Here is a 27319-nt window from a genome sequence, read left to right as displayed (position 1 = left end):
CATACACTATGTGGACAAAAGTATTGGCCTTCTTTAGAACAGAAAAAGGCACTTCCAAAACTGTGGCAACAAAGATGTAAACATAATTCATGTATTTAAAAATTGTATTTCCATCTCTGTTGCAACAGTTTTGGAACTGTCTAAAATGACTGTACCCAAATGTACAAGTCATTGGTGTTTGGTAAAGAGTTTTTGGCTCAAGATCTGCATTTAAAGTCACACCAGAGTTGTTCAGCTGGATTAGACTTAACTTTCTGCAGACCACTCAAGTTCTTCCACACTGACTCAATCAATCATTTCTTTTGAACCTTGCCTTATACACAGAGGCATTGTCATGTTAGAATAGAAAAGGGTCCTGTCCAAACTGTTGCTTTAAAATTAGAAGCACACAATTCCCTAGAATATCATTATATGCTTAAACATTAAGATTTGTACTCATGGAAATTACTAAAGTAGTCAAACCTGTTCATTAGAAGGGGGTGACCCAATACTTTTAGCAATATATTGTATATATATATATATATATATATATATATATATATATATATATATGTATGTTTAATCTGCCTCATATTGGTGCATGTTTTAAACTCTACTAACCTCTCCTTTCCCTCTCACCCTCTAAGGGCTCTCATTGGCCTCGTGAGTAGGCGTGAGAATGGGGCGGACAGGCAGGCCTCTTCTCACACTATCTGAGAGGCATTCCACACACACTTACAGCAGCCAGCATGCATCTCTGTATCAAAGTACAGCGTCTGATGTGCGCTGAGAGTCCAAGAACATCTAAGATATCCCTCTGTTCACACTACCAAAAACAGAAGTGTGACACAAACACTTCAAAGAACCATGAGGGCTCAAGCACTGTAATGTTCTTGATAACTGCATTTGGAGAGACCAGTGTTTATGTCTGTGCTGAGACAGCCAATATACAGAGTTAAACTTTGTTGTAACCAGACACAACATGATAAAGTGTCAAACGGTATATCCTATTTCTTCAAAAAATTAGTCTATCAGTGGAACATAAGATGGGAAACAAGAAATTTTATTGGTTGTTTTTGTTTTTATCTCTGTTGCATCTCACTCATTAGGTCCTGCCCACAGTGAAATCTTATTGGTCCAAAATCCTACTAGACAAAACTGTTTATAGATTGTAATAGTCTTGGTTCCAGAAGTGTTTCCTATAGAGATTATTTTGTTCAAATTGATCAAATTTTTGTTCAAGAGTTATAAACAATGAACCAAACCAATCAGCTCAATGACAAAATTAAAAAGCTTTGATTTGAAAATTGGACAAAAAGACAAAGATACAAGACTGTGTACTTAACAGCTTTAAGGGAAAGAACTACAATACCATGAACCACTGCAAATGAAATAAATTAAAACCTATGAAGAAATACAAAAAAATTATAGGTGTTATAAACAATATATTTTAAGTTTATTGCAAAATATGCATTCTATGCGTACAAATATATTAGTGCTTTATGAACGTAGGGAAACTCTACATCATTTGCAATGTTTAATGGGAGCGGGTGGGTGGATGCTAAAGTGTTCCCTGAAGAATCACAGGTAATGTAGTTTTCACCAAGAATTTAGCAGTTGAACATGGTTGTAAAAAGGAATAAGTTGAAAAAATGTGCAGTAGGTCTGTCTTCAAAGATTTATACATTATCATTCAAAACCAATTCCCCATGGAGAAAATGAATAGGATTTTTACTTTGGGAATCCAACTGTTGCATGTACTCCATTAAACATTAAATACATTCTAATTGCCCGTTATTTTATGATTTTATTTTATTGCATTGCAGCAGCATTTTGACAAATGTATTATGTCTCGCCTGGTAAGAGTTATTCATAAACAAACAATGGCTCTGTTGCAAAACCTAGTGAGCTGCTTTACTGTTGTTAAGCAAACTTTTGTGGGCAAAATCCAGTAATTTCAACAGGAATAGAAGCAATTATGAATTTTATGAGGTCAAAAGATTTCCCCACACAGATTTCACAAGAAGTTGGTTATTTGCCACAATGACCAACTAAAAAGACAGTTGAATTTGAAAGTGACAAGTCAACTTTTAATAATAAAACCACTATTTTTAGTGATACTGGATGACTCATCATATATCTTGCTTTTTTATGCTGCAGTGCATTTCTGGGATTGACTTCTGTAGAAAGGATAAATGCACATAGGAAGGTCTTAGAAGGCCATGCTATCCATGTCACCACTTATGCCCACAATGCCTTTAAATGCTGTCTATGTAGGCAGTGCACTAGGTTTTGTTACGGATAGTCTATCCACAGTATCCCACACATTATAATACTTACAATACGTGGTTTGAAAGGTGGCTTGATCTTCCTCTGTTCCAGAAGTACCCAATCAATCTCTTTGAAGAACGGATGCACTTTAATAGCTTCCTCTAGTCCTTGGGATACTACGCAACCCAACCGCTTACTAGGGCTCTTCGTCATGAACTAAACAATGGAGTGAATAAAGAAGAAAAGATTAGAGAAGCATAATCCTGATGGCTTGTTAACCAGAGGTTGTCTATATGCATATGTCTTATGTTGAGTTAAGATGGTCAGTGATGTGTATGCATGATATAAGATTGCATCCTGTGGAAGGATGACCTGAGGTGACCACAGTGCCAGTGAGACAGATCGCAGTGTGACACGATGCTGTCCAAGACAAACAGCCCGCCTTTCCCACAAAGCTTCGCAAATGGGCAAAGGAGAGCCAAAGTAAATCTTGGAAATGTGAAGAAAAAAAGCGACACACAAAAAACACTGTATACAAACACACACACATAAACTGAGAATATGGCTACGTTCACAATGCAAGCCATAGTGCTCAATATCAGTATAGAGCTGTCATCATAATACTTACTGTATGATTGTGCAGCTATTGACCGAGTGCTCAAAGAACCAAACTACCATTATGTGAAATCTTTGGAGTGTTTTCCATTAATGTTGACACGAACGGCGATCGAAAGTGATGTAAAAGTCACATGAGTTCCAATACGACTGTTCAGAGTAAAGGTCCTTGCACACTGACATTTTCGTATGCGTTTTTTAGGGTTTTTCGTATTCGTCATCCTTTCCAATCAAAATGCTTGCTACGGATGCGAAAACACAGAAAATCGAACCTCGAAAATCGACGAAAGTTTCGGAGGCAGTGTGTAAACATGATTGACACAACGTGAGGTCGTATTTATTTTTTAACATGCGAAAATTTCGGACGAATTTCAGTGTTCAATGGCCTTAAGGTCGCATTGCACCAAAACATCTGAGTCACATATGAGCAAAACATGTGAATTCCTATGAGTGTGAAATATGAAAAATGCAAAAGAACACAGAGAAACTAGTCAAACAAGCCAGACAAATAAATATGAGCATTGACTGAGAAGACACTTCTCATTGGAATTGCTTTAATATCTCTTTAGTTTCTCTTAGACAACAAGATGAAACGGAGAAGAAACTGAGATTTTGGTAAGAGGAATCAGAAAGGATTGGTTGAAAATGGACTTTACTTATTTACTTGTGTCATTCCAAACCTTATGGTCTATTTTGTTCTTCTGTGATTTTGAAGAGGTTGAATTGTTCAGTCTGATATGAACCAGTTAATTGTTAAATAAATAAATAAAAACCTGGTTAAAATGAACCAGAATGTAGCACACAAGTTGTATGGTCTTATTTATTTATTTTTTTTATTATTATTTAATAAAAAATAAATTATTAGTAATTAATTTATTTAAATTTTGTATGGAAAACAAGCTGTACTATTTTCATTCATTTTACAGCTCTATACTTTTACTATATGTCAACAGTTTGTGTCTACTTTTGATTTTTCACTGGAAGTGCTGGAGACAAAGCAGATATATAAATGAAACATGATCTAAACAAATCTGCTTCTGAGCAATAAAATGTTCCTCAGCTCTTTGTCATATGCGCTTAACCAATTTGAACAGTTTGAAAACCAATTTGAAAAGAGGAGGAACCCATGCAATGGTGGGCTGTATATCCTGAAACGAGACCTCTGAGATTACACAACCCAAAACTCCAGCAGGGAACACAAACAATCTGTTCTTTTCCCACAAGGAGTGTCGTTTTTCTGAGCTGTCGCCTTCTTCTGCTCTTCTGTTACTTAACTATTCTTTCAAGAAGAGTGTGAGAGCAAGCAGACAGTAGTAAGAGGAAAGGTTAAGAAGTGGTGCCTATGTCTTAAGCAATAATCAACAGGCAAAATGTATCCTTGGGAAATCCCCAGAGTGATCCATGAGTAAATCCGGACACATACCGCTTTAAGAATGCTGACGGCCTCTTTGCTGAGCCACACAGGATATAGGACGTCATCATGGAGAATAGACTCAAAAAGGTCGTCCTCATTATCTGCTTCAAAAGGAGGCTGACCAGCCATCATCTCATACATCAGCACCCCTAGAGCCCACCAGTCCACCGACGGGCCGTACTCAAGCTCCTGCAGGATCTGCAAACCACAAAGCTCCATAAATCTACAGTTTTAAACAGAATAATTGAATACACATGATCAGGTCCAGCTCAGACTCAGATGAAAGCACTTCTGAAATATTCTGTGCTAGTTTTGGGAGGAAAACCTTCAGATTTGTGCAGAATTAATTTAACACATGGTGTATGTGTTGATATGATGGTATATTGAGAGTTGAAAGTATGATCAAATCATATGATCATACAATCATGATATGAAGTATGATCAAATCATAAGGTATCAATCATTCTATCATCTGATAATTCTAAAAGTAAAACCTTCAGGTTGTGGATCATGTGTCTTTTTGCTGTGAGATCTTTACTGATTTCTATGAAGTAAATGTTAGAATAACTTTTATATTGTTAGTACTATTTCAAGATGCACACTTACTGACACTTTTTTTTTTTTTTTTGAAAAATCATGTCAAATGTAAGCATCAAATATGATACATCAGACTTTTGAAGAACATTTATTTGCCCATCTCAATCATCATGCCTCCACAATAAAAACTTACTTAAACTTATTACTGCAAGATATAGAGTGATGACATGCATTATATCTGCTATACTCTAATAAAGATCTTATTGATTTACATTACAAGTTTTTCATTTTTTTTTTACGAGCCATAAAATTTCATATTTTTTCATGAGCCATAAAAGCCTGTTGTATCAAATATGATACACACACACACACACACAAAAAGAAAGAAACATTTGCAAACTTTTTCCCCCCCTGAAGGATCAATAAACTGTGCCATTTAAAGACTTGGATTTTCCAGCCTATTATTTTATATGTCAGACTTTTCATAAAAATGCAAGATATGATGGAAATGTTAAACTTTATGAACGATGGACATTTCATTGGAAACTAGCTGAGTTTTCTGTGAAGTTCTGCAGCCACATATGGACAGCTCTGAAGATAATGAAAAACTGAAATTGGAAAACAATGAAAAATGAAAACTATTGCTTAGGGCCACATTCATGAAACGAACATCTCTATTTGTAACGACTGTCTGTAAAACCATTCGAAAGTAAATTGCAACATTAATTCAAGTACATCAATTACGTAAAAATAATTTTGCAAACAACTCAGAAATGGTGAGTGCTTGAATCAGGACCACAATATGAAAACTAGTGGTCGCTCAATAATGCAGTAAATATCCGACTTTTTCAAGAATATATGTGACCCTGGACCACAAAACCAGTCTTAAGTCGCTGGGGTATATTTGTAGCAATAGCCAAAAATACATTGTATGGGTCAAAATTATTGATTTTTCTTTTATGCCAAAAATCATTAGGATATTAAGTAAAGATCATGTTCCATGAAGATATTTTGTAAATTTCTTACCGTAAATGTATCAAAACTTAATTTTTGATTAGTAATATGCATTGTTAAGAACTACATTTGGACAACTTTAAAGGCGATTTTCTCAATATTTTGATTTTTTTGCACCCTCAGATTCCAGATTTTCAAATAGTTGTATCTCAGCCAAATAATGTCCGATCCTAACAAACCATACATCAATGGAAAGCTTATTTGTTCAGCTTCCAGATGATGTATAAATCTCAATCTCGAAAAATTGACACTTAAGACTGGTTTTGTCGTCCAGGGTCACATATGCATCAGTAAATGAACAAAAATACAAAAATAAAGGTTACACTGTAGGGACCAATTCTCACTTTTAACTAGTTGTTTATTAGTATGCATATTATTATGGCTGTTTTTAAGTATTTATAAAGCACATATTAATGACTTATTCTGCATGATCATATTTTAGATGCCTTAATCCACCCCATACCTAAACGTAACAACTACCTTACTAACTATTAATACACAGTAATTATGAATTTATTGAGGCAAAAGTCATGATTAATAGTGAGATTTGGAAATTAAAATTAAGTGTGACCAAATAAAATAATGTTTCATAGCTTTAATGAGAACCAAGCAGTAGAAACGAGACTATCACTGTGCATTTGTGTGTGTGTGAGAGTGTGAAATACTGTACCTCTGGGGCAATGTAATCTGGTGTGCCACAGAATGTTGTGGTTGTGATGCCATCCAGGATTCCCTCCTTACACATGCCAAAGTCTGCTAGCTTACAGTGACCCTCTGCATCCAGCAGAATGTTGTCTAGCTTCAAATCCCTGCAAAGAAAATTCAAGCAAATGTAAAAAAACCCCCAGCAATATTAACCTACATATAGCATGTAATAAAGAATTCTTAATACAATTTTCTAATGGCACACATATAGTTTTTTTTTCCTATTCACTTTCTGTCATTTGTTTGGATCCTCTAACCTTAAATTGCAATTTAATAAGAGATAAATCATCTTGCCATCTTAAGCATCCTAAAATAACTGATGCATGACCTTGATTCTGGAAGTCTCTATTTAATATCTCTATTTTATGTTAAGCAACACTTAACACTGCAACACAGCAGGAGAATCATTTACTGACACTCATATGTCTGATATTAGTTGGACGCTAATATCCTGATGCCAGGCTGTGCTCACGGACAGACAGCTACAGAACAATCTATGACCAAACAAACACTCAAGAACGACCAGTGACACCAAACATTCCAATAAAATATACAAATCATTTCTGACATTTTTGTCAATTAAAGGTATGAAGACAAAAAGCCAAAAAAAAAAAAAAAGGTTTCCATATTTGAGTGAAAATAAGATTCTAAATAAGATCCTAAAATTATTTTTTCTTGCATAGCAAAATTGACTAAAGAAGTCAAGATACAGTAATTTCATACAATCTGTATGAAACTGTATAAATATAAATCAACCTGTCCACTCACAATTCTTTCAATGTTCTGACAGGTCTCATAACACTCGTGCACCTGAAATCATTAAACCTTAAATTTAATAGTTATGTGACAGTTGTTGATAGTTTGATTGTCAACCATGTTCACACTTCACTCAAGTTTGTCAAATGTCTATTGTTAAATTATATTGATCATTAAATCATATTGATAAAGGCGGTGTAAAACAAACATTCATTGCAGCGCAATTTGATTTAACCGTTAGGTCAATAAAACGGACAAAATATGAAATATGTACGAAGATGTAATAATAAAACCATAAGAAGGGGGGGGGGGGGACATAAAATACCATTTATTAAAAAAAATGTAATTGAGTAATACATTTCATTCTGTTTTTGAGATTCACACATTTTGGTTGCATGATAAATTTCCATCAAATTTAATTGATTAATCTTTAAGCGTTACATATTTTATATATTTTGAATCCAGAACAGATGTAAAATATATAAATGATTACAATTAATTAAAAAGTAGAAAAGTTTAGATTTTCATAATTTTATTTACACAAAAAAGTTAAGTGAACTTAACAATTCACTTAACTTATTTTTTTTTTAATTATCATTTACTTAAAAATTTTAAGTCAATGGGTTTTCTCAATTTTTTTAAGTTAAGCCAACTTATCACTTTTTACAGTGTATGTAACATTTGTATAAATTCATCCTCTGGTTTCACAGACACGGCTTAAGCCTAGTCCTAGACTAAAATGCAAATCTGAGCTGTTTCAACTGAAAGAAACCTGCACTGACTGATATTAAAACATGTCAGTGTCTTTGTTTTGTCTTAAGATGCACACCAGTAATACTTTTTTCTAAGTACGTTTATAAAAATGATTTAAATGTGCTAATTGAACTATGGCCAAATCCTGGCTTAGGCTAAGCCCTGTCTATGAAATCGGGCCATTATGTTTAAATATTCCTTTTTAAGACCTTTTTTACTTTACTTTTTTCTTAAGTAAAATATAAATTGTCCACAGTATTACTTACATACAGTAGTGATTAAGTAAAGCTGCAAGTTTTAGTGGTGATTGATAATGCACAAAAAAAAAAAAAAAAATCCAGTTTCCGTTTCAAATTTCAGGCCAGACTTGGTATCAGTGCGGTATTTGAGCATCCAGTATTTGCAGTATTTGAGCATCCTTATAAGGATACATAAGACATCAATTCACTGTACCTGCGCAGTGAATTTAACCAGCACAAGAAAAACGTATAGAGAAAGAGAGAGCGAATGGAAAAAAAGAAAAGGAGAGCACGAGATGATAAGGTGCCCCTGATGAAAGACAACAAGGAGTTGGATGAAACCAGTCGGATTGGGGTTTGATGGTTGATTGCAACAAGAATGTCAACATCACTCCGCAGGATGTCATTCAGTCAAAGGTGTTTTCATAAAACCATCCTCACTGAAAAGGGAGGGGAGCGGCGGATCCCTTATGCAACTGTTCCTTTTGAGAAAGGCACCCTGGTGCTCGGCACGTTCCCGTTGGTCTGAAAGTTGGCTTGAAGGGCTTCATTTCTCTCTGTCTTTCCCCACCGAGAGTCTTCGATCACTCTTTACATGCAGAAGTGTGAAAAAATGCTTGTAATGAATTCTGGAAGGATGAGAGACCTGCTCCCAAATTTATGATCCACTTCTTGACTGAGAAGCCAAAATGAAGCCAAACTAAATTAGTTTTAAAGATAGTTACTTTTTTGAACTATACATCTTATTTACTATATATCCATATTTACACTTGAGTCATTAGCTATTATTAAAATGTGAAAAAGTCAAATATAGAAAGCGTAGGTGTGTTTGACCTTCTCAGAAAGATAGAGGTGGAAAGTTGCTCTGTATTGTCCTCCATACCCACATGCGCTTCTACATCACAAGATGTTCCAGAATTGTCCATCTCTCCATCTGTCTCTTATTTCTGTCTCTCTTTTCCCCCTCTATCCATTCCTGTCTAAGTCCTACAGTAGTCTACACACCTTCCAAAACAACCGTCACGTCGCCCTGCCTCTCAAGAAAGAGAGCTTAATTCATCCGGTGAGCTTCATTTGTTGATTTAGAATAGATTATGTGACTTTGCTACATTGGCCGCTCTTATCTGCCCTCTTTGAAGTGCATAAATGGTAAATGTTGCTCTCGCTTTTGCTTTTATTTTCCAGGATATTAAAGGGATAGTTCACCCAAAAATGAAAATTCTGTCATTAAGTACTCACCCTCATGTCGTTCCAAACCCGTAAGACCTTCGATCATCTTCGGAACACAAATTAAGATATTTGATGCATTCTGAGAGCTCTCTGACCCTCCCTTAGACAGCAATGTAATTTACACGATCAAGGTCCAGAAACATAGCAAGGAGATCGGTAAAATAATCCATGTGACAATCGGGGGTTCAACTGTAATTTTACGAAGTTACAAGAATACTTTTTGTATGCAAAGAAAACAAAAATAACAAATTTTTTCAACAATTAGTCTCCTCCGCGTCACCTTGGTGCTATTTTGGAGAGTATCCACTGAACGTAAACAGCGTATGCTATTCTGTGTCAGCTGCGCCATGCGTATATGTTGTTTTCGTTCAAATCAAAGTGTAAACAACGTAGAAAATGTATGCGTGTGGTGCAGCTGACACAGAACAGCATACGCTGTTTACGTTCAGTGGATACTCTCCAAAATGGCACCAGGGTGACGCGGAGGAGACGAATTGTTGAAAAAAGTCGTTATTTTTGTTTTCTTTGCGTACAAAAAGTATTCTCGTAGCTTCGTAAAATTACGGTTGAACCCCCGATTGTCACATGGATTATTTCCCGATCTCCTTGCTACGTTTGTGGACCTTGATCGTGTAAATTACATTGCTGTCTATGGACGGTCAGAGAGCTCTCAGAATTCATAAAAAATATCTTAATATTTGTTACGAAGATGAACAAAGGTCTTATGGATTTGGAACAACATGGGGGTGAGTAATTAATGACAGGATTTTCATTTTGGGTGAACTATCCCTTTAAATAACATACTCTTTTGTTTTTTCCAGAGTTACATTGTGACCCTTCATGTGCTGTTGGTTCTGTGCAAATAAAGTGCCTTATTGGAGCCTCATTAAAACTGATCTGTACTTATTTTTAATAAATTAATCAAAATAAAATTAAAATGGATTTTTATTTTATTTATTTATTTATAATTACAATTGATATATATATATATTTTTTATAGGTGGAATGGAAATATAAAAGCAGTAAGACATTTAAAAAGGTGCTTTTACGAAGAAGACTGATAAGTAAATAAGTAGAAAAAACAATTTCGATGAAAGGCTGTTTAAATGAAGATAAAAGAAAAATGTATAAACAACATAAATGGCCTTAGAGATTAGCATGACCTGTAAAATCACAAAAGGGCTATAAAGGACGAGATTCACGATTGTATTATGTTTCACTAGAGCACCTTTCATTTGGAGGAAAGTACTGACATAGTAAGAACACAACAACACAGAGACAGAGAAAGACACAGAGAGGGGGAGACGGCAAAGACTCAATTTAGTGCATTTCCTGTGTTTTTAAGTGAATCTTGAGGAGTGTTTTTTCCATTACGTACACAACAATCTCTCTGCTAAAAAAAATCCACTATAGAATAGTGCTATAGGTCAAGAAGTTATTCCATTACAACACACCAAGGAAGGACATGATGTACACCTCTTTATTATAATGTTAGAAATTTTGAAGTAACATGAATGATTTTTGCAAATAATAATTAATAAATACATTTAATATGAATATCTATTAAAAAGCATATTTTCTATATTATCATTGTGTGCAAATATTTAGAACGACAAATCACTGTTTGTTTATATATATATATAATATCAAAAATTATATATATATATATATATATATATATACAGTATATCACATTGGACTGCTCTATGCTAAAATATTAGTTTAGCACCACTCATACCCTTTAAATTTCTAATTTTATGGAGCACAGCAAAATATCTTTTTTTTTATATAAGGACTTTAACATTACAATTTACACAAATGCATGCACACACATTTTATACAAGCAGGCACGGACAAATTTCATCACATTCATTACTATGTGAATGTATTTTAACTAATGATCTATTAGGCGTTATATAATTGATGGACTGTTTTCAGTAAATCTTCTCAGATGTCTGTATACAGTAATTCACCTTTCCTACCAAGGTGAGCACTTTGCTCATGAATACTAAGTTAGTCAGACACTCTTGGAAGGTTACCAAGCAACGTCCGCATGATCTAATTAATATTCATGCATAACAGAGAAAAAAAGAAAAGACTCTTTATAACTAAATTATGCAGCAACTAGTTGCCCAAGTCGCCTGCAGAGCAGCGCCCCAGAAACAAGATCGCAGTTTCGCTGCTGATAAAAGTGAACGGAAAAAATAAAAATGAGCCAATCATCGTGTAAAACACAACTTGCATACAAGGTTACAGTGATTAGTAATTATAGGGGCTGAAAGTGAGCCTCTTAGTCCATCCTTAGCACACAGAGAACCTTGTTTACTAAAGTAAGAGCCTATTTATTTTTCTCTGAATTTGCTCTTGGGTTAATACGCATCAATTAATAACTCTTACAGAAAGAGGATCACAAGGATACTTATTGTATGAAAGTGTACAGCACATTAGGTGAAAGGTCACAAACAGTGCATCCATCTGACAAACAGACCTCGCAAGCACAAGGTGTGGAAAAACTACAATAACTTCCAGCACGCATTGTTCCTTCACAAGTCCCAGTGCTTTTGTGTCCCTAACACTCTCATACACCGTAACAAAATCCCTCAAGAGCCACAGGTCAACAAAAGATGGGTAATCAAGCAGAGGAGCCACATCTATGCCACCTGCTCTTAATATCTATTTTTAGAGCGCTGAATACGAACAAACAACCAAAGCAGCCAATTGCAATCTACAGCAGGGAAGTCAAGCTCAAACATGTCCTCTTTAACCAGATCAAACTTCTGTCCTTCCCTGATAGGGAGAAGAAAGCTGCCCCTGCACATTTTGTTCTAGAATGTTCTGCATTTAGTTTTTTAAGTATGTGCGTCAGGTCACAGAGAGGTAAAATTGGTTCTCATGAGGGAAAAATGCTGTTCTGCCATGTGCTTGCATGCAAAAGCGTTAACACGCAGACTGCGTTTCGACATATGCAGGTCTCCTGCAATGTAGGGCTTTCCCAAAACGCAAGGATACCATTCAGATTGAGACCCGAAGGCCGAAGGGAGGATAATCTGGGATCTTTATCTATAACCGGTGGAAATGATTTACATAAGTTTCACATGATCTCGTTGTAGAGCTCTGCTTAAACTTATGACTGGAGCAACCTAAAGATAAAGTGTCTCGTTTGAGGCTACGATGGCTTGCTTTTTGCAGATTGGTCAGATTTAGGGGTGACCGGGGTTAACGTCACACGTTTTACCACATTGTTTAGACCATTGTTTTGAGAAACATCCTAATCCTGAAAGAAAAAACAAAACAAAAAACAGTATCACAGTTCCCACAAAAGTGTTAAGCAACAAAACTGTTTTCAACATTGATAAATAATAAGAAATGTTTTTTTGGAATGAAAAAGATTCACAGAATGAATCTTAGAATTAGAATGATTTCCGAAGGATCATGTGACACTGAAGAGATACTGAGAATTCAGCTTTGCATCACAGGAATAAATTATATTTTTAAATATATTCAAATAGAATACAGTGATTTTATTATTTTATTTTATTTTATTTATTTTTCCCCATGTTTTTTTTAATTGATTTTAAACAGAGAAAAGAGTGTACACAGAAACACGAATACAGTGATTTTAAATTGCAATATTATTTTACAATATTACTGTTTTACTGTATTTTATTCAAAACATTTCAAAACATTAAAAAAAGCTAAATTTTTCAACAGTCCTATATATAAATAAGTTATAAGTAACATGCAAAATATCAAACCATTGCTTTGGCCAATTGAAATGATAAGAAATGAATTGATCAATTTAACAAAATGTGACCACTTGCCCTGACCTCTGTCATAAGCACTGTACTTTGAGTTCAAAACTTTTTTTTTTTTATATGGTGTCCATTTTTTAAAATCCAACAGCTAAAAAAAATATGATGAAATTCAAATTTTAGTTTGGAGTAGAAAAAAATAAAAAATAATAAAATATTTTTTAATTAGATTGTTTGTAAAGACACATGCATAATTTTGGACTTTTAATTCCTTATAGCTACTAAGATGTGTGACAAGTAATTCCAACTAACTTCAGTATCCAATATATATTAAATTCACACACACACAGACAGATGAGTGAATGTTTTAAGTCTCTAGTGGGAAATTGGTGTCCAGGACACCATATTATTCTGCGAGCCTCATCTCCTGTATGAAGTACTTGCACAACTTATGCTTCCTTTGTTTTTTCCTGTGCTGGGTAAAGTCAGAATTAGATGGGTCTTCTGATCAATCAATCTCCCAGCATCCTTTGCATGAAATGATTTTCAGTGACGGCAGAGCGCTAGTCCAGCGTGTCATAGTCTGGTCGTCACCATCAGGTAATCGACAGAACTGGCGCCAGAGCTGAATTTGAGGTGTATGACTGGAAGTTCATGTATGTGTGTGTGTGCTGTTATTCTTATAACACACAATAAGCCATTCATATTGACCAAATCACATCCTGTCCACTTTCTTGCCAAATAAACGTCATGTCAGCAGTCGCAACCGTAAACAAGGGGTCAGATGACTGTGAGGTGGGTAAGAGACATGAATGGATGTCATGGCAGTCGTCCAACACTGTTCTTAAATAGAACCTGGTCATGGAGTGTTTTTATTTTTATTATTTAGGCGACACGCTTGGTGCTCTAAATGAAATAAAACATGACCAAAAGACAAAAAAAAAAGCACAAGAATCAGGTTTTAATGTTAGCAAGTTCCATGTTGTAATTAATGTTTTGGTTTCTTGTGCCTTGCAACTCAAATAAAGCTCATGTAACCAATGGCTTCTTTTTGTTGAACATGCCAGTAACACAGTGTAGGAGTCTCTAGAGTAGCTAACAGCAGAGATTATTGTTAATTTTAAAGGGGAAAATAATAAACTCAGTGTAATTAGAACCACTGGACCTTTGCTTGACCTATTCGCCTTAAGTGTCCTACTTTCATAAGAACCCCCATTTCCCTTCAGTCTCTGAAAGTCTGGGTTCAGGAAGGCCGGTTTGGGGAGGAGATGGATTGAATTCAATACAACATTAAACTCCAAATGAGATTCTTCCTGTCTGAGACCAGAAAGAGCTCAGGACCAGGCCGAGAATGGGTGGGTGAGGAAACTCACAGGTTGCTGGGTTCAATGAGGGTCTGAGGGGCGACGGGAAGAAGAGGTCATGATGACTTGTGCTCCCAGCATTATGCGGCATTACTCTATTGAACCAATTACAAAGTGACAAGCTGAACCTGAACCTGAACCTGTATTACATTTGTCATTTTTACAGATTCAGTTTGTCATTTTGTAGTCATACTGTCCAAAAATATCATAGGTTTGCATGTTGTTTACATTCAGCTTTATGTCACACATTTATGATTTTAAGGCATAATAACAAATAAATATGTATTACATTTGTCATTTTACAGATTCAACTTGTCATTATCTCATCTTAACGTCCAAAAACATCATATGTTTGCATATTGTTTACATGCAACTTTATTTTATAGTTCTTTCTTCATGCATACAATTTTAGAGTGGAATGACAAATGAATCTGTATTATAGATTCATTTATCTGTATTATTAATCTGTATACATCCAGTTTTATTTTGTAGTGCTGATATCATGCATATGATAGATTCATTTGTCATTTTATAGATTCATCTTGTCATTTTCTTGTTATTCTGGTTAAAAAACATCATAGATTTGCATGTTGTTTACATGCAGGTTTAATTTGCAGTGCTGGCATCATGCATACGATTTTATCTCAGAATGACAAATAAATCTGTATTACAGACGCATTGTCATTTTACAGATTCCGCTTGTCATTTTCATACTGTCCAAAAACAAAATAGGATTTCATATTCTTTACATGCAGACTGATTTTTAAGTTCTGGCATCATACATACAATTGTATACTGGAATAAAAATATGTGCAGCTTTATTTTGTAGTGCTGGCATCATGCATATGATTTTACAGTGAATCTGTATTACAGATTCACTTCTCATTTTACATGCAGCTTTCTTTTGTGTTGGTGTCATGCAGGCAATTTCACTATAAAATCTATGGAAGCCTGTTTCCGCCACTGAATAAAAAATAAAAAAGGTAATTGCGACTTTTTATCTCACAATTCTGACTTTTTTTATCATAATATCGAGATACAAACTCACAATTCTGACTTTTTCTCAGAATTTCAATTGCGACTTAAAAAGTCATAATTGTGAGATATAAACTCGCAATTCTGAGAAATAAAGTCAGAATTTCGTGACATAAACTCGCAATTGCGAGAACATATCAGTCCCCCCCTCCCCTCCTCAAAATTGGACTTTAACTCACAATTGAGTTTATATCTCACATTTCTGAGAAAGAAGTCAGAATTGCGATAAAAAAAGTCAGAATTGAGAGATATAAGAATAGCAAGTTTTTATCTCGCAATTGTGAGTTTATATCTCGCAATTCTGACTTTATAACTTGAAATTGCGAGTTTATATCTCACAATTCTGTGAAAAAAAGTCCGAATAGTGAGATAAAAAGTCAATTTTTTTTTTTTTTTTTTTTTTAATTCAGTGGCGGAAACGGGCTTCCATAAAAATCATGTGTATGACTCCAGCACTACAAAATACAGCCGAACATAAACAACATGCAAACTTCTCATATTTTTGGACAGTTAAGATGGATTCCACATTTAAAAAAGCCAGTGATGGATAAAAATGATCCCAAGGAAAGCTTGGCCTTCCAGCCCCAGAAGCACTGCCCGTTGTGTGTGGTTAATGACACACAATTGAGAAGGTAAACAAACTGTCTGGGAACGAATAAATCATTGCACATAGCTCATCAAAGTAAACAACCTGAGGTAAACAAGGCAGACAAGGGCTCCTGTCTCTAGGCAAAATAGCTCCTAAAGATACAACGTGCCATGCCAGAGCCAGTTCATGTGATACAGACTCCATTTGATTCGCTCCAGACCTAATCTGTTCAGGGTTGCGTGACAGCCCTCTGAGAAAATAAATGATCTGGAGTCCGGATTAAACTTGAGCAAACACTTGGAACGGATGGCTAATTTTCCATCCAAAAATGATCAGGCTAAAATTTCACTAAATTTGGAATGTATCTTTTTTGTGTTACAATGGTATTTTGGCTGAGGTGTTTTAAGGCATTCCATTCTTTTGTTTACTTAACAATGGTGCTGTGTCTATCAGTGAGACAAACAGAAGAAGTTTATGGTTTGGAACCAAACACTGCCTGAATGTTGTTTGACCTTTGGCCTTTTTCAGCGGCCAGTTGCCTCGCAATGAATTTACCTGTAAATGACCCCATTTTGGTGCAGGAACATGAGGGCTGAGGTCACCTCGGCAGCGTAAAACCGGGAACGAGCTTCATCGAATTTGCGCGAACGCTGGATCTGGAACATCAGGTCTCCACCATTTACATATTCCATGACGAAGAACAAACGGTCCTAAAGTGAAGAAACAGAGTAAACAGGTTCATTATTTGACTCAATAAATGCTAATTGTTTAATCTGAACAATTTCTCGTTGCTCAGAAGTATCCTTCTTTAAGCAAACATCACTGCACACTGAAATCAAGGGCTTAATTTGATGTCTACATACAAGTAGGAATAGGAATTGCAAGAAATTTACAGATTCTTGATCTCTTGAGATGGATATTTAAGGGTCTTTTGCCTAACTACTAAACAAAAAAAAAAGCTAAACCACAACACTATTATAGAAATGGACATTTTAGTGTTAGACTGAAAAGTTAGACTCACTCATACTAATTCAAAAGTCATGAAATGGCAATTTGTGAGTCTTTTTAACTGAACAATTACAAGGAAACATCTCAATAAAGTAAAGAAAACCGGTTCAAAAGAATGATTCGTTTGTGAACTGGACATCACTCCAGTCTATTTGCCTGAGGCTATGGATTACAGGTAATAATGGTGTAAATAATATTCAGTTTCTTGCACAGACCAGTCGTTTCGCTTCATAAGACCTCAATATATTGTCAGGAGCCATGGGTATTAATTTTGTGTTACGTTTACATGTTTTTTTGACTCTCAAGGTGGCAGAAACTGTTGACTTGCACGTTGTGAATCACGAAAGACCATGGTTTCAGCTAAAAACTTACTGTTCTACTGGAGAAAAGAGTCACCTATATCTTGGGTAGCCTGAGGATGAGTAAATTAACAGCAATTTTCATTTTGGATGGACTATCCCTTTTAGAGTCATTTGTTCCATTCACATTTTAATACAGTGATCCAACTTTCATGAACCTTTAACAAAACCATAAAAAGTCATGAACATTATTAGTTTCCATTTTTTAAGAATCTGTTTCTTATTTTTCAGCCCTAAAGGATTCAGACATAGGGGAATGCACTTTCAAATGAAAATAATTTTTGAGAAATTACGAAATCCAACTATTAACCACAACCGGGGTTAAAAGACAGGCTACAGAATAGAATATAAATGTTGGAAAGTCAATGAGAGAAGACAGCCTTAGAAGAATCCAGCAGCCGTTCTCAGAAAACATGAACCCGTTGCCCTGTACGGCTGAATAGAATATATCTCATTATCTTCAGTGGGTCATGCACATCATTTCAAAGAATCAAGATGTATATCAAACCCACACGAACTGCCAGTCCAGCTATGTGACTCGTGTCCTAGTCAGCAGAAGCATTTTCGCATATTGCAAGTTGCAGGTCAGAAAATTTAGACTTGGTATAAAAAAAGGCTTCGGGCTGTAGAGAATATTTCCTTTATTGTTCAATCAATCTCATCCTATATTCCTTGCTATCTGTTTCTTCTCTCAGAATGATCAAAAGAGAAGTAGGTTATAACTTCAGCCGTTGCAGGCCTCATACAACTGCCTCATTTTGGAGGTACGAATGATATGCTGATATTTTTGAACTGAAATCATGATTTCATTGTAATCGTATGTCTTATGTAATTGCGGGCCAGTCTGCCCTGCTTGTCCTTTTGCTATGAAAGCGAATTTAAACAGGATGCTGAAATAGTTTGTTTAAAATGTGCCCAGAGTCACAGCAAAGGCCCACCCAATCAAATGCCAATAAACATTTCCTGCCTCTAATTAGAAATGTACAGATACTGGCGTCCCCGCGCCGTGCAAGAGAAAAGGCCCGATCGACAGATAACACCCAAGACCCAACAAGCTGGTCTAACAGAGTGAATCAGCTGGCCTTCATATCTGCGCTACATATGAATGAGTGTTAAAGTACAACTTAAGACTGAAATACACTGCACTTTACTCAGATTTCTTCCCTGATTTACAGTCTGGACAAGCTGATGCTAGTTGCAGAAAATCAGAGCCAGTCTGCAGATTTGAGTTGACAGATTTCAGAGAAAATCTGGTTGTGTGTGATGGTCATAGACTCTGATTTTTAGCTTCTATGATTCCTTCCTGTTTGAGGATATCAGAAATGTTTTTTAGAACACATATTTTTTATGCATCTCCTAGCGACAAATACATGTGAGCTTGTTGAGTTCAGAATGAATAAAGAACACTCTTCTACATGCTTAAAAAAAATAAAACCCAACTTTCTATGACGTTGCTTGAGAACATTCATGAAAGTGTATCACCTAAAGGAAAGGAGCGCAAACACTGTAGCTTTCTTCTGTTAACTGCTGTTGGCTGAAGTTGTGGCCCACTTTTCTTCATGGTAATTGTTGTTCCCCACAGTGAGATTATCACACTCTGCACTAGCTTAACAAATGACCAGCTTTATTAGGTTGATAGCAACAGGAAATAATTATAATTTCAGTACAGAGTGTATTGTGTGTGTGTGGCCCTGAACATTAATCAAGAATGTTTATCCTAGTCTAAAGCTATGGCTTATAAGAACCAAATACAAGGGGTCAAGAAATCTAAGACTACTAATAAACCTGTTTCTAATTTGCATGCTTTTCTGATTTGCTAAAACATTTTTCAGCATAACACTTTATGTAAATTTAATTAATCATTACTTATTTTATATGTATAAAATTAAAAATTAACTACAGACTCACTTAGTATAATTTAATCTACACCACAGAATAATGATTTTTTTTTTGTATATACGTAACTATTTACATATGAAAATATTTTATAATTAACATTTTTTGTTTCACATTTTTCAGCATCCTTTCTCCAGTCTTCAGTGTCACACGATCCTTCAGAAATCATTTCGATATGCTGATTTGCTGCTCAGTTACACTGTAAAAAAAAAAGGTTGAGCCAATTTAAAATTTTAAGGCAACCAGCTTCAGCAGATTTTTGAGTTTTCTCAACTTGTCGTTTTAAGTTTATACAACAAAAATTTGAGAATCTCCCACAAAAATAAGTTGAGCAAACTCAAAAATCTGCTGAAGCTGGTAAAACATTTTTAAAGTTCGCTCAACTTTTTTTTTTTTTTTTTACAGTGTATTATCAATTATTATTTTTGCTTAATTATTAAAATGTTTCTCATTATCAATGTTAAAAATGACAAAGACCTGAATTTATTTGAAATAATCTTTTGTAACATTATAAATGTCTTTACTGTTACTTTTGATCAATTTAATGTTTCCTTTCTTTCATAACAAGAACTTTTGAATGATTATGTATCATGGTTTCTACAAAAATATGAAGCAGCACAACTGTTTTCAACATTGATAATAATGATGCTAAAAATACAGTTTTAACATCACAGAAATAAATTAAAGTATATTCAAATAGAATAATATTAATAATATTTCACAGTATTACATATTAAATCATTTTAATATGCTGATTTGCTGCTTAAGAACCATTTATTATTATTATCAATGTTGAAAACAGTCATGCCGCTTAATATTTCTTTGATGAGCAGAGAATTAAAAATAAAAAAAACTGAATGTATTTGAAATATATGCTACATCTCAAACATGAATGTTGTTGAATGTATATAGCTATTTTTTCCTGAATAAAACTTAAATTAGCACTGAAAGCCCTCCTAAACCTAAAACTATGACAGTACACAAGAGTAACTAACATCTAATATTATTTTCAAATTACTTATCTTAATTTTAGTTTTAGCTCAAAGCAATAATTTCACATTTACTTCGAATAATTATTCAATAGAATATTTACATGCCAAAAATACGCTGTGTTCTTTGTTACAATTTCCTGCTAAAACTGCCCCTGAAAATGAATTATGGTGGTAAATATTGGCCCTTAACAATAAAGTCAATTTCTAACATAAGTATTCCTGTGGTTTAGATCAATATCTCCATTATCACATCTGGCAAAACTTCAGAGTGCAATAAACACTGCAGCAAATGCCAGAAATATAACACACGCATTTGGCATCGGAAATTGACAAACAGAGTCAGTCTAGACCGTGTCGAATAGACTGAGTACAAGAGAAGCAGTGAACGCGTGTGAAGTAGTAAATCAACACACACTGCTACCAGAGACTCTTAACACACACTCCTCTGGCCAAGAAGCTGTCGCTCTTCATTTCACGATGCTTGTCATTACAGCAGGAATGTCTCTCTCAGAACAACACAGCTTATATGCAGAATCTGTCCATCATAATGTTCTTAAATGGCCTATTCGGACGCTTTTTCAGGTTTGAGCATGCCACTATGTTTTATATAAAACGCTGTGTTTGAGAACATTCAGTTCTGTGAGGAATGCTTATACAGAGAAAAGCTTATTAAGCTTAGTGTAGCGGAAGGTGATGAAAAAAACACGGCACAGGGCTTACATGATAACTCAACGGCATGAGGTATTCCGCTGTCCTTACACCTGATACTACACAAATATGATAACAACAGGATATTTATACACCTAGTGCACTGTAAATGCAGCTAAACATGAGCTGGGTATGTTTTGTTATGATAAGAAGTCATAAAATTATAGTTTCTGCTAAAACAAACAAATAGAATTCATTGGAAGTTCAACCATCCATCTGCCTTTCTGTTACCTGGAGGTGTTACACCGCAGGACGTAAATACAGTATATGTAAAAAGATGCACATAAATGATGCAAACTTAAATGCACAGTAGGAGGTAAAACGCTGCCGTTTCTTAACACACATGCTTGAGGAAATGTCTTTTTCCTGTTGTGGTGCCTCGCTTTGTGTCTGACGGGATTAAAGTGAGGCACTTTCCTGTAATAGCCGATAAGCAGAATTTACAATAATTCAAAGAAAAGAAAAAAAAAGGATTTAATTCTTTGAGGTATATTTTAAAGCAGTATATTTTAAAAGCATTTTGATTCAAAGGCCCCTGCATAGTCCAACATAATATTCAATGACATTTCCTTCAGTATGTCTGTTATGATTGTGGCAAAACATTGTACTAGTACTCGGTAACACTTTATTTTAAGGTCTCTTAACTAGTTACTTATTAGCATGCATATTACTAGAATATTAGCAGTAATTAAGCACATATTAATGCCTTATTCTACATCCCTAATCCTACCCAATACCTAAACTTAACAACTACCGCACTAACTATTAATAAGCAGCAAACTAGGAATTTATTGAGGGAAAAGTCGTAGTTAATAGTGAATAAGTGTTCCCTATTCTAAAGTGTTACTGTACATTCTTAGGTATGTACACTGTACACTTAAGTGCAGGTTTGGCAAAATAAGTTCAATGCAAAGTTTAAACAATTCAAACAACAAAATAAAGTTTTAAAGTCATAAAATAAAAGGGTTTCCTGCCCCCCAGGTATAGGGAGTAATGTTACATTTTATGTTTCTAATAACTCATTTGCTAATGCATCCAGCACATGAGAAAATTACAATTTAAAAGATTGCACACTGTTTTTAAGCGGACATCTTCCCCTTTTGCCTGTCTTTTTTTTTTTTTTGATTACACTAATACTTGTCAACTGCAAAACTATTCAAAATCTGTCATCATATACAAACCACATTCACTGCAAACTACCTCTCTTCTTTCTTCACTTTGTAAAGCTCCCAATGACAACTTAAAGACAGATCTCTCTCCACATATAGAAGTCATCATCTAAGGAATTCAGTCTAGTTTGCGAAATGAAAAAGTTTTTTTTTGCTTGTGAGCAATGGCACATTTAATTCTATTTCTCAAGAATAAATTCCTCATTACTATGAGAAAGAACAAAAAACAAACAAATGTACAAAATCCATTTATCACTCAAGAATATTCTATTAAGGGCATTGAAAAGCAAACGCATTTTGGATTTGATCCATTAGCAGAGTCACTTCTCACTTGTAAATGGAGATTTAAAGGGATAATTCACCCAAAAAGGAAAATTCTGTCATCATTTACCCACCCTCCACTTGTTCTGAACCTGTATGAGTTTTTTTCTTCTGTTCAGCACAAAAGAAGATATTTTGAAGAATGCTGGTAACCAAACAGTTAACGGTATCATTGACTTCCATAGTATTTTTTTTTTTCTATACTAGGAAGTCAATGACTACCATCAACTGTTTGGTTACCAGCATTCTTCAAAATATCTTCTTTTGTGCTCAACAATAGAAGACATTCATACAGGCTTGGAATGACATGAGGGAGAGTAAATGATGACAAAATTTTCATTTTTGGGTGAACTATCCCTTTAAGGACTGTAAATCAAAGCATGTATCTGTGAAATGTGTGGACTGTGTGTACTCGGTTTCTTGTTCAGTTGAATTCCAGACAAGTAAGGCTGCCTACACAGATGTCATAAAGTGAACGGCTCAATCTGACTGCGATTAATGGAGCGACTACAGAACATAAATGTGAGGGATCCTGGCCAAGACATCTGGGAATGCTCCAACTTGCTGTCCAAGAGCAGAGATGAGCCAAAGACAGGAAGAAATGTCATTCCACGACCTCGGTTAAGAAGTTGCGTGTGGGAGTATAAACTAACCAGATTGGAACAAGTGTTCATAAGAACTTTGAGAACATCATCCAAAAAAGCAGCAGAAAAATCATTTCATTATAACCAATCTTGGAATTTCTTTTTCTCTCGCTCTTTCACTGCCTGAAGTTTTTCAGCTCCATAAGTTTCCATATGCGCTTTGGCTGCTTGTATAATGTTATTTACATTGCTTAGCTGTAATTAGGTGGATAAGAGCTGTACTGTGATCCTGAGGCTGATTGCAGTCTGAAAATCACGATAAAACTCTAGTTCATTAGCAGGAACAACCTTTCTGCTCATGTCATGCCTTCACTTTATAAATAAGGCATCAACATTTATGTTTTCAGCTGCCAATTTTATCCAAAAAGATGACTTGCATTCATGGTATGCATTTATTAGCAAGTGTGTTCCCTGGAAATTGAACTCATGATGACCCTCAGTGTTGCAACACATTTTTGGAGAACTTTTAATGTATCCTGAACATTTATGCATAATGTGAAGGGGGAAAGCCATATACATCTACAAATCTAAAACAAAAAACATATACAACATATAACATATAAAGAGTATAAGTAGTGTAGATGATCTAGAGACTAGGTTCATATTTTGAACAGTAATATTGGGAATTTAAAATGTGCTTTGACAGTTATTTTCTTACTAACCATAATTTTGTTACTTAAATTGATTTAGTTACAACTTGTGACTTTTTATTTGTGAAAGAAAAATGCTGAATGGACACATTATATATCAACTAAATTTACACTACCGTTCAATACAGTTTTTTGTAAAAAATTAATAGTTTTACTCATAAAGGATGCAATAAATGGATCAAAAGTGACAGTAAAGCCATTTATAATTCTACAAACGAATTATATTTCAAATAAATGCTGTTCTTTTGAACTTTCTATCATCAAAGAATCTTAAAATACTTTTAAGACATAAGATAGGCACAACAGAACTGTTTCAACATTGATAATAATAAGAATTGTTTCTTGAGCAGCAAATCAGCATATTTGAATGATTTCTGAAGGATCATGTGACACTGAAGACTGGAGTAATTATGCTGAGAATTCAGTTTTACCATCACAGGAATAAATTACATTTTAAAATATATTCAAACAGAAAGCAGGTATCTTAAATTGTAATAATATTTCACAATATAAGTGTTTTACTGTATTTCTAGTCAAATAAATGCAGCCTTTATGAGACTTTGTTCAAAATTTTAAACAATAGTGTATAACGCTTATGTAAAGCACTGTGAATTAAATATACTACAGAATTAAACTCGCTTTACTTTACTAGTAGTTATTTTAATTGCACTCTTTTACTTGGTTCGATATGTACACACATCAAATAATTTCGCTGAGCACTGGAAGCGATGGGTTAAAGAGTATCTATGGGGGAAAGTCTATCAGAGGGTTACATAAGCGGGGATCAGCGCAGGACCTCTGTTGATGCTGAGGTTGTTTCTGAGGGTGAGGGGCAGAGCAAGTCCGGGCAAAGGCGTCCTCAGCAGTGCCTGATGGCAAATTAGGCATTGAGGGAACACGAAATGGAGCGAGAAACATAGCATGTCAGCAAGAGGTCAGCCTGCCATGCTACGTGTGAGGCAACAAAGAGCTGATGAGAGAAAACAAGAAAAAAAAAATGAAAGAAAAAGAAAGGAACACACACCTGCATTCATTCAGTTCAAGATCTGATTAAACGCAAAACGTTTCAGGCCGCAAGTGTGTAATCTTTGTCCAAAAACCAAATCTGCAGATAAATCAAATCTTTACTTAATCTACAATCATTAGATCTATAAATGTACACTTCTGACCAAAACTCTCGATTTTCTGACTTAGATTTTGTTTCTTTGTTGAATTTTCTTCACATTTAACAGAGAATTTCCTCATATATTTACAACATCAGATGTTGCTGCATTAGTCATTATATGTAATAAGCAAAATATTGTAATGCAAAATATTTGGTCCAAGTGGGCCAAAGCAAGAAGTAAGTGTGTGTGTGTGTGTGTGTGTGTGTGTGTGTGTGTGGGTGGGTGTCTGAGGGCGAGTTGAAAAGAAAACAAACAGCATATGGAATACACATCAAGCTCGATAAGCATCAGAACTACATTATGTAAGGCTAATGGCAATCACCTTCTTCTGGTATAAAATAAACACAAGAACAAATCCCTCCAAAACAAACTTCAATTCAAAATGTTTACTGATAAAAATGCCAATAATTATATTTACTAAGCATGGTTAAAACACTACATTTTCTATGTACTGTAGATTGCACACACACACACAATTTTTTTTTAGTTTTATTCTAAAACAGTTTTATTCTTGATGTCACAGTCAAATTTTTGCTATTTTAATTTATTATAAAATATAATTTATTCCTGTGATGCAAAGCTGAATTTACAGCATCATTACTCCAGTCTTCAGTGTCACATGATCCTTCAGAAATCATTCTGATATACTGATTTGCAGCCCAATAAATATTTCATATTATTATCAATGTTGAAAACAGCTGTGCTGCTTCATATTGTTGTGGAAACTGATACATTCTTTCCCTCTCAGGATTCATTAATGAATAGAAATGTTAAAAGAACAGAATTTATTAGAAATATAATTCAATTGTAACATCATAAATATCATGCAGTGGAAAATATAAAGGATACACATTACTGTTTTCAGCCCTGCATGAGTCTGTTTTTCTGCTATATGTCAGCACCTTAAAAGCATATCCTCTGCACTAAATGGTAAAACTACTTGCTCTATATACAAACGTGTTTGTGATTACATTAATGAGTTAAAATAATATGATACCAAATATCAGCATTCAACTGGCCTCACCTGCTCTTAAAAAAAGGTGGACAGGAGTTAGTTGTCACATGGAGATGTCAAAAGGCTTTAATCTCCACAGATGTAAGCTTTTGAGTCAAAGGTTCATTGACAAAAAAAGTTTTTCAAACAAAAACCCAAATTATGTTTGTCAAATGTAAACTGTTAACAATTACTGTTGACAAAAAAAGAAAAATGATTCGATTATTTGTATGTCACCTTTGGTTACATTGTTGCCGTTTCATTATTTTCTTTTTCCATTATAATTGTATCAACGTAAAATTTTCCTGAAAAGCCTAAAGTTGGCTGTTTAATTACAGATTTCATTCTGACAATTTACCCTATATAATATATATAGCCCAGAATATATATAGCTCAGAATAGCCCAGAATATGAACGCAACGCCCTGTACGTAGCCTAAGCTTTTTCTCCCCCATAAAATGCTTAAGGTAGGCTATAATGAAAACGGTGATTTAAAAATACCAAATCCGTTGCATTCATATTCTGGGCTATTCTCCTTTATTAATAGTAACATTATTAATAAGGTTATTAATATAAACCTAACAATTTTATTAGTATTTATTATTATCGAATTTGGTCCTAATGTCACTGTTTTAATACATTAAGCCACATTAAAGCGTTTTAGAATGCCCCAAAACCGTGCCTTGAACTAACCACTGACTGACTGTATTTCTTTATACTTGAGTCAAAGTTCAAAATAAAAACTTTATGAACCGCTCCATTGTGAACATACCAGCTGCATGAACCTTTCATTATAGCCTTAAGCGTTTTCTATGGGGAAGAAAAGGCTTAACGTGCAGGGCGTTGCGTTCATATTCTGCTTTATTAATAGGAATATTATTAAAAAGGTTATTAATGTTAGCCTAATAATTTTTATCAGGATTTATTATTATCGAATTTAGTCCTCCAATGTCACTGTTTTAAAACATTAAGCCACATTAAGCGTTTTAGAATGCCCCAAAACCGTGCTTCGAAATAAGCACTGACTGTATAACTTTGAGTGCAAGTTCAAAATAAAACTCTATGAACCGCTCCATTGTGAACATACGAGCTGTAACCACTGCAAGCTGCAAAGTAAACAGGAAGCGTTTGTTCGAACTCAAATGGTTTTGTGAGAGAA

General features: G+C 34.7%; 1 protein-coding gene across 2 annotated transcripts in view; it reads right to left on the bottom strand.

Annotated features, from left to right (window-relative positions):
- Window positions 1–27319, bottom strand: part of prkceb (protein kinase C, epsilon b) — a 94645-nt gene that overhangs the window by 4891 nt on the left and 62435 nt on the right. For both annotated transcript variants that reach the window (XM_058796151.1, XM_058796152.1), the window contains exons 11-14: window positions 16809–16963; window positions 6501–6639; window positions 4289–4477; window positions 2320–2466 (exon numbers count right to left, since the gene is read on the bottom strand). In XM_058796151.1, coding sequence (XP_058652134.1) covers window positions 2320–2466; window positions 4289–4477; window positions 6501–6639; window positions 16809–16963 — 630 coding nt within the window. The remainder of the gene's footprint in view (window positions 1–2319; window positions 2467–4288; window positions 4478–6500; window positions 6640–16808; window positions 16964–27319) is intronic.

Source organism: Onychostoma macrolepis, chromosome 13 (genome assembly GCF_012432095.1).
Source record: "Onychostoma macrolepis isolate SWU-2019 chromosome 13, ASM1243209v1, whole genome shotgun sequence".
Lineage (NCBI taxonomy): Eukaryota > Metazoa > Chordata > Actinopteri > Cypriniformes > Cyprinidae > Onychostoma > Onychostoma macrolepis.
This window is presented reverse-complemented; position numbering and strand designations above follow the sequence as displayed.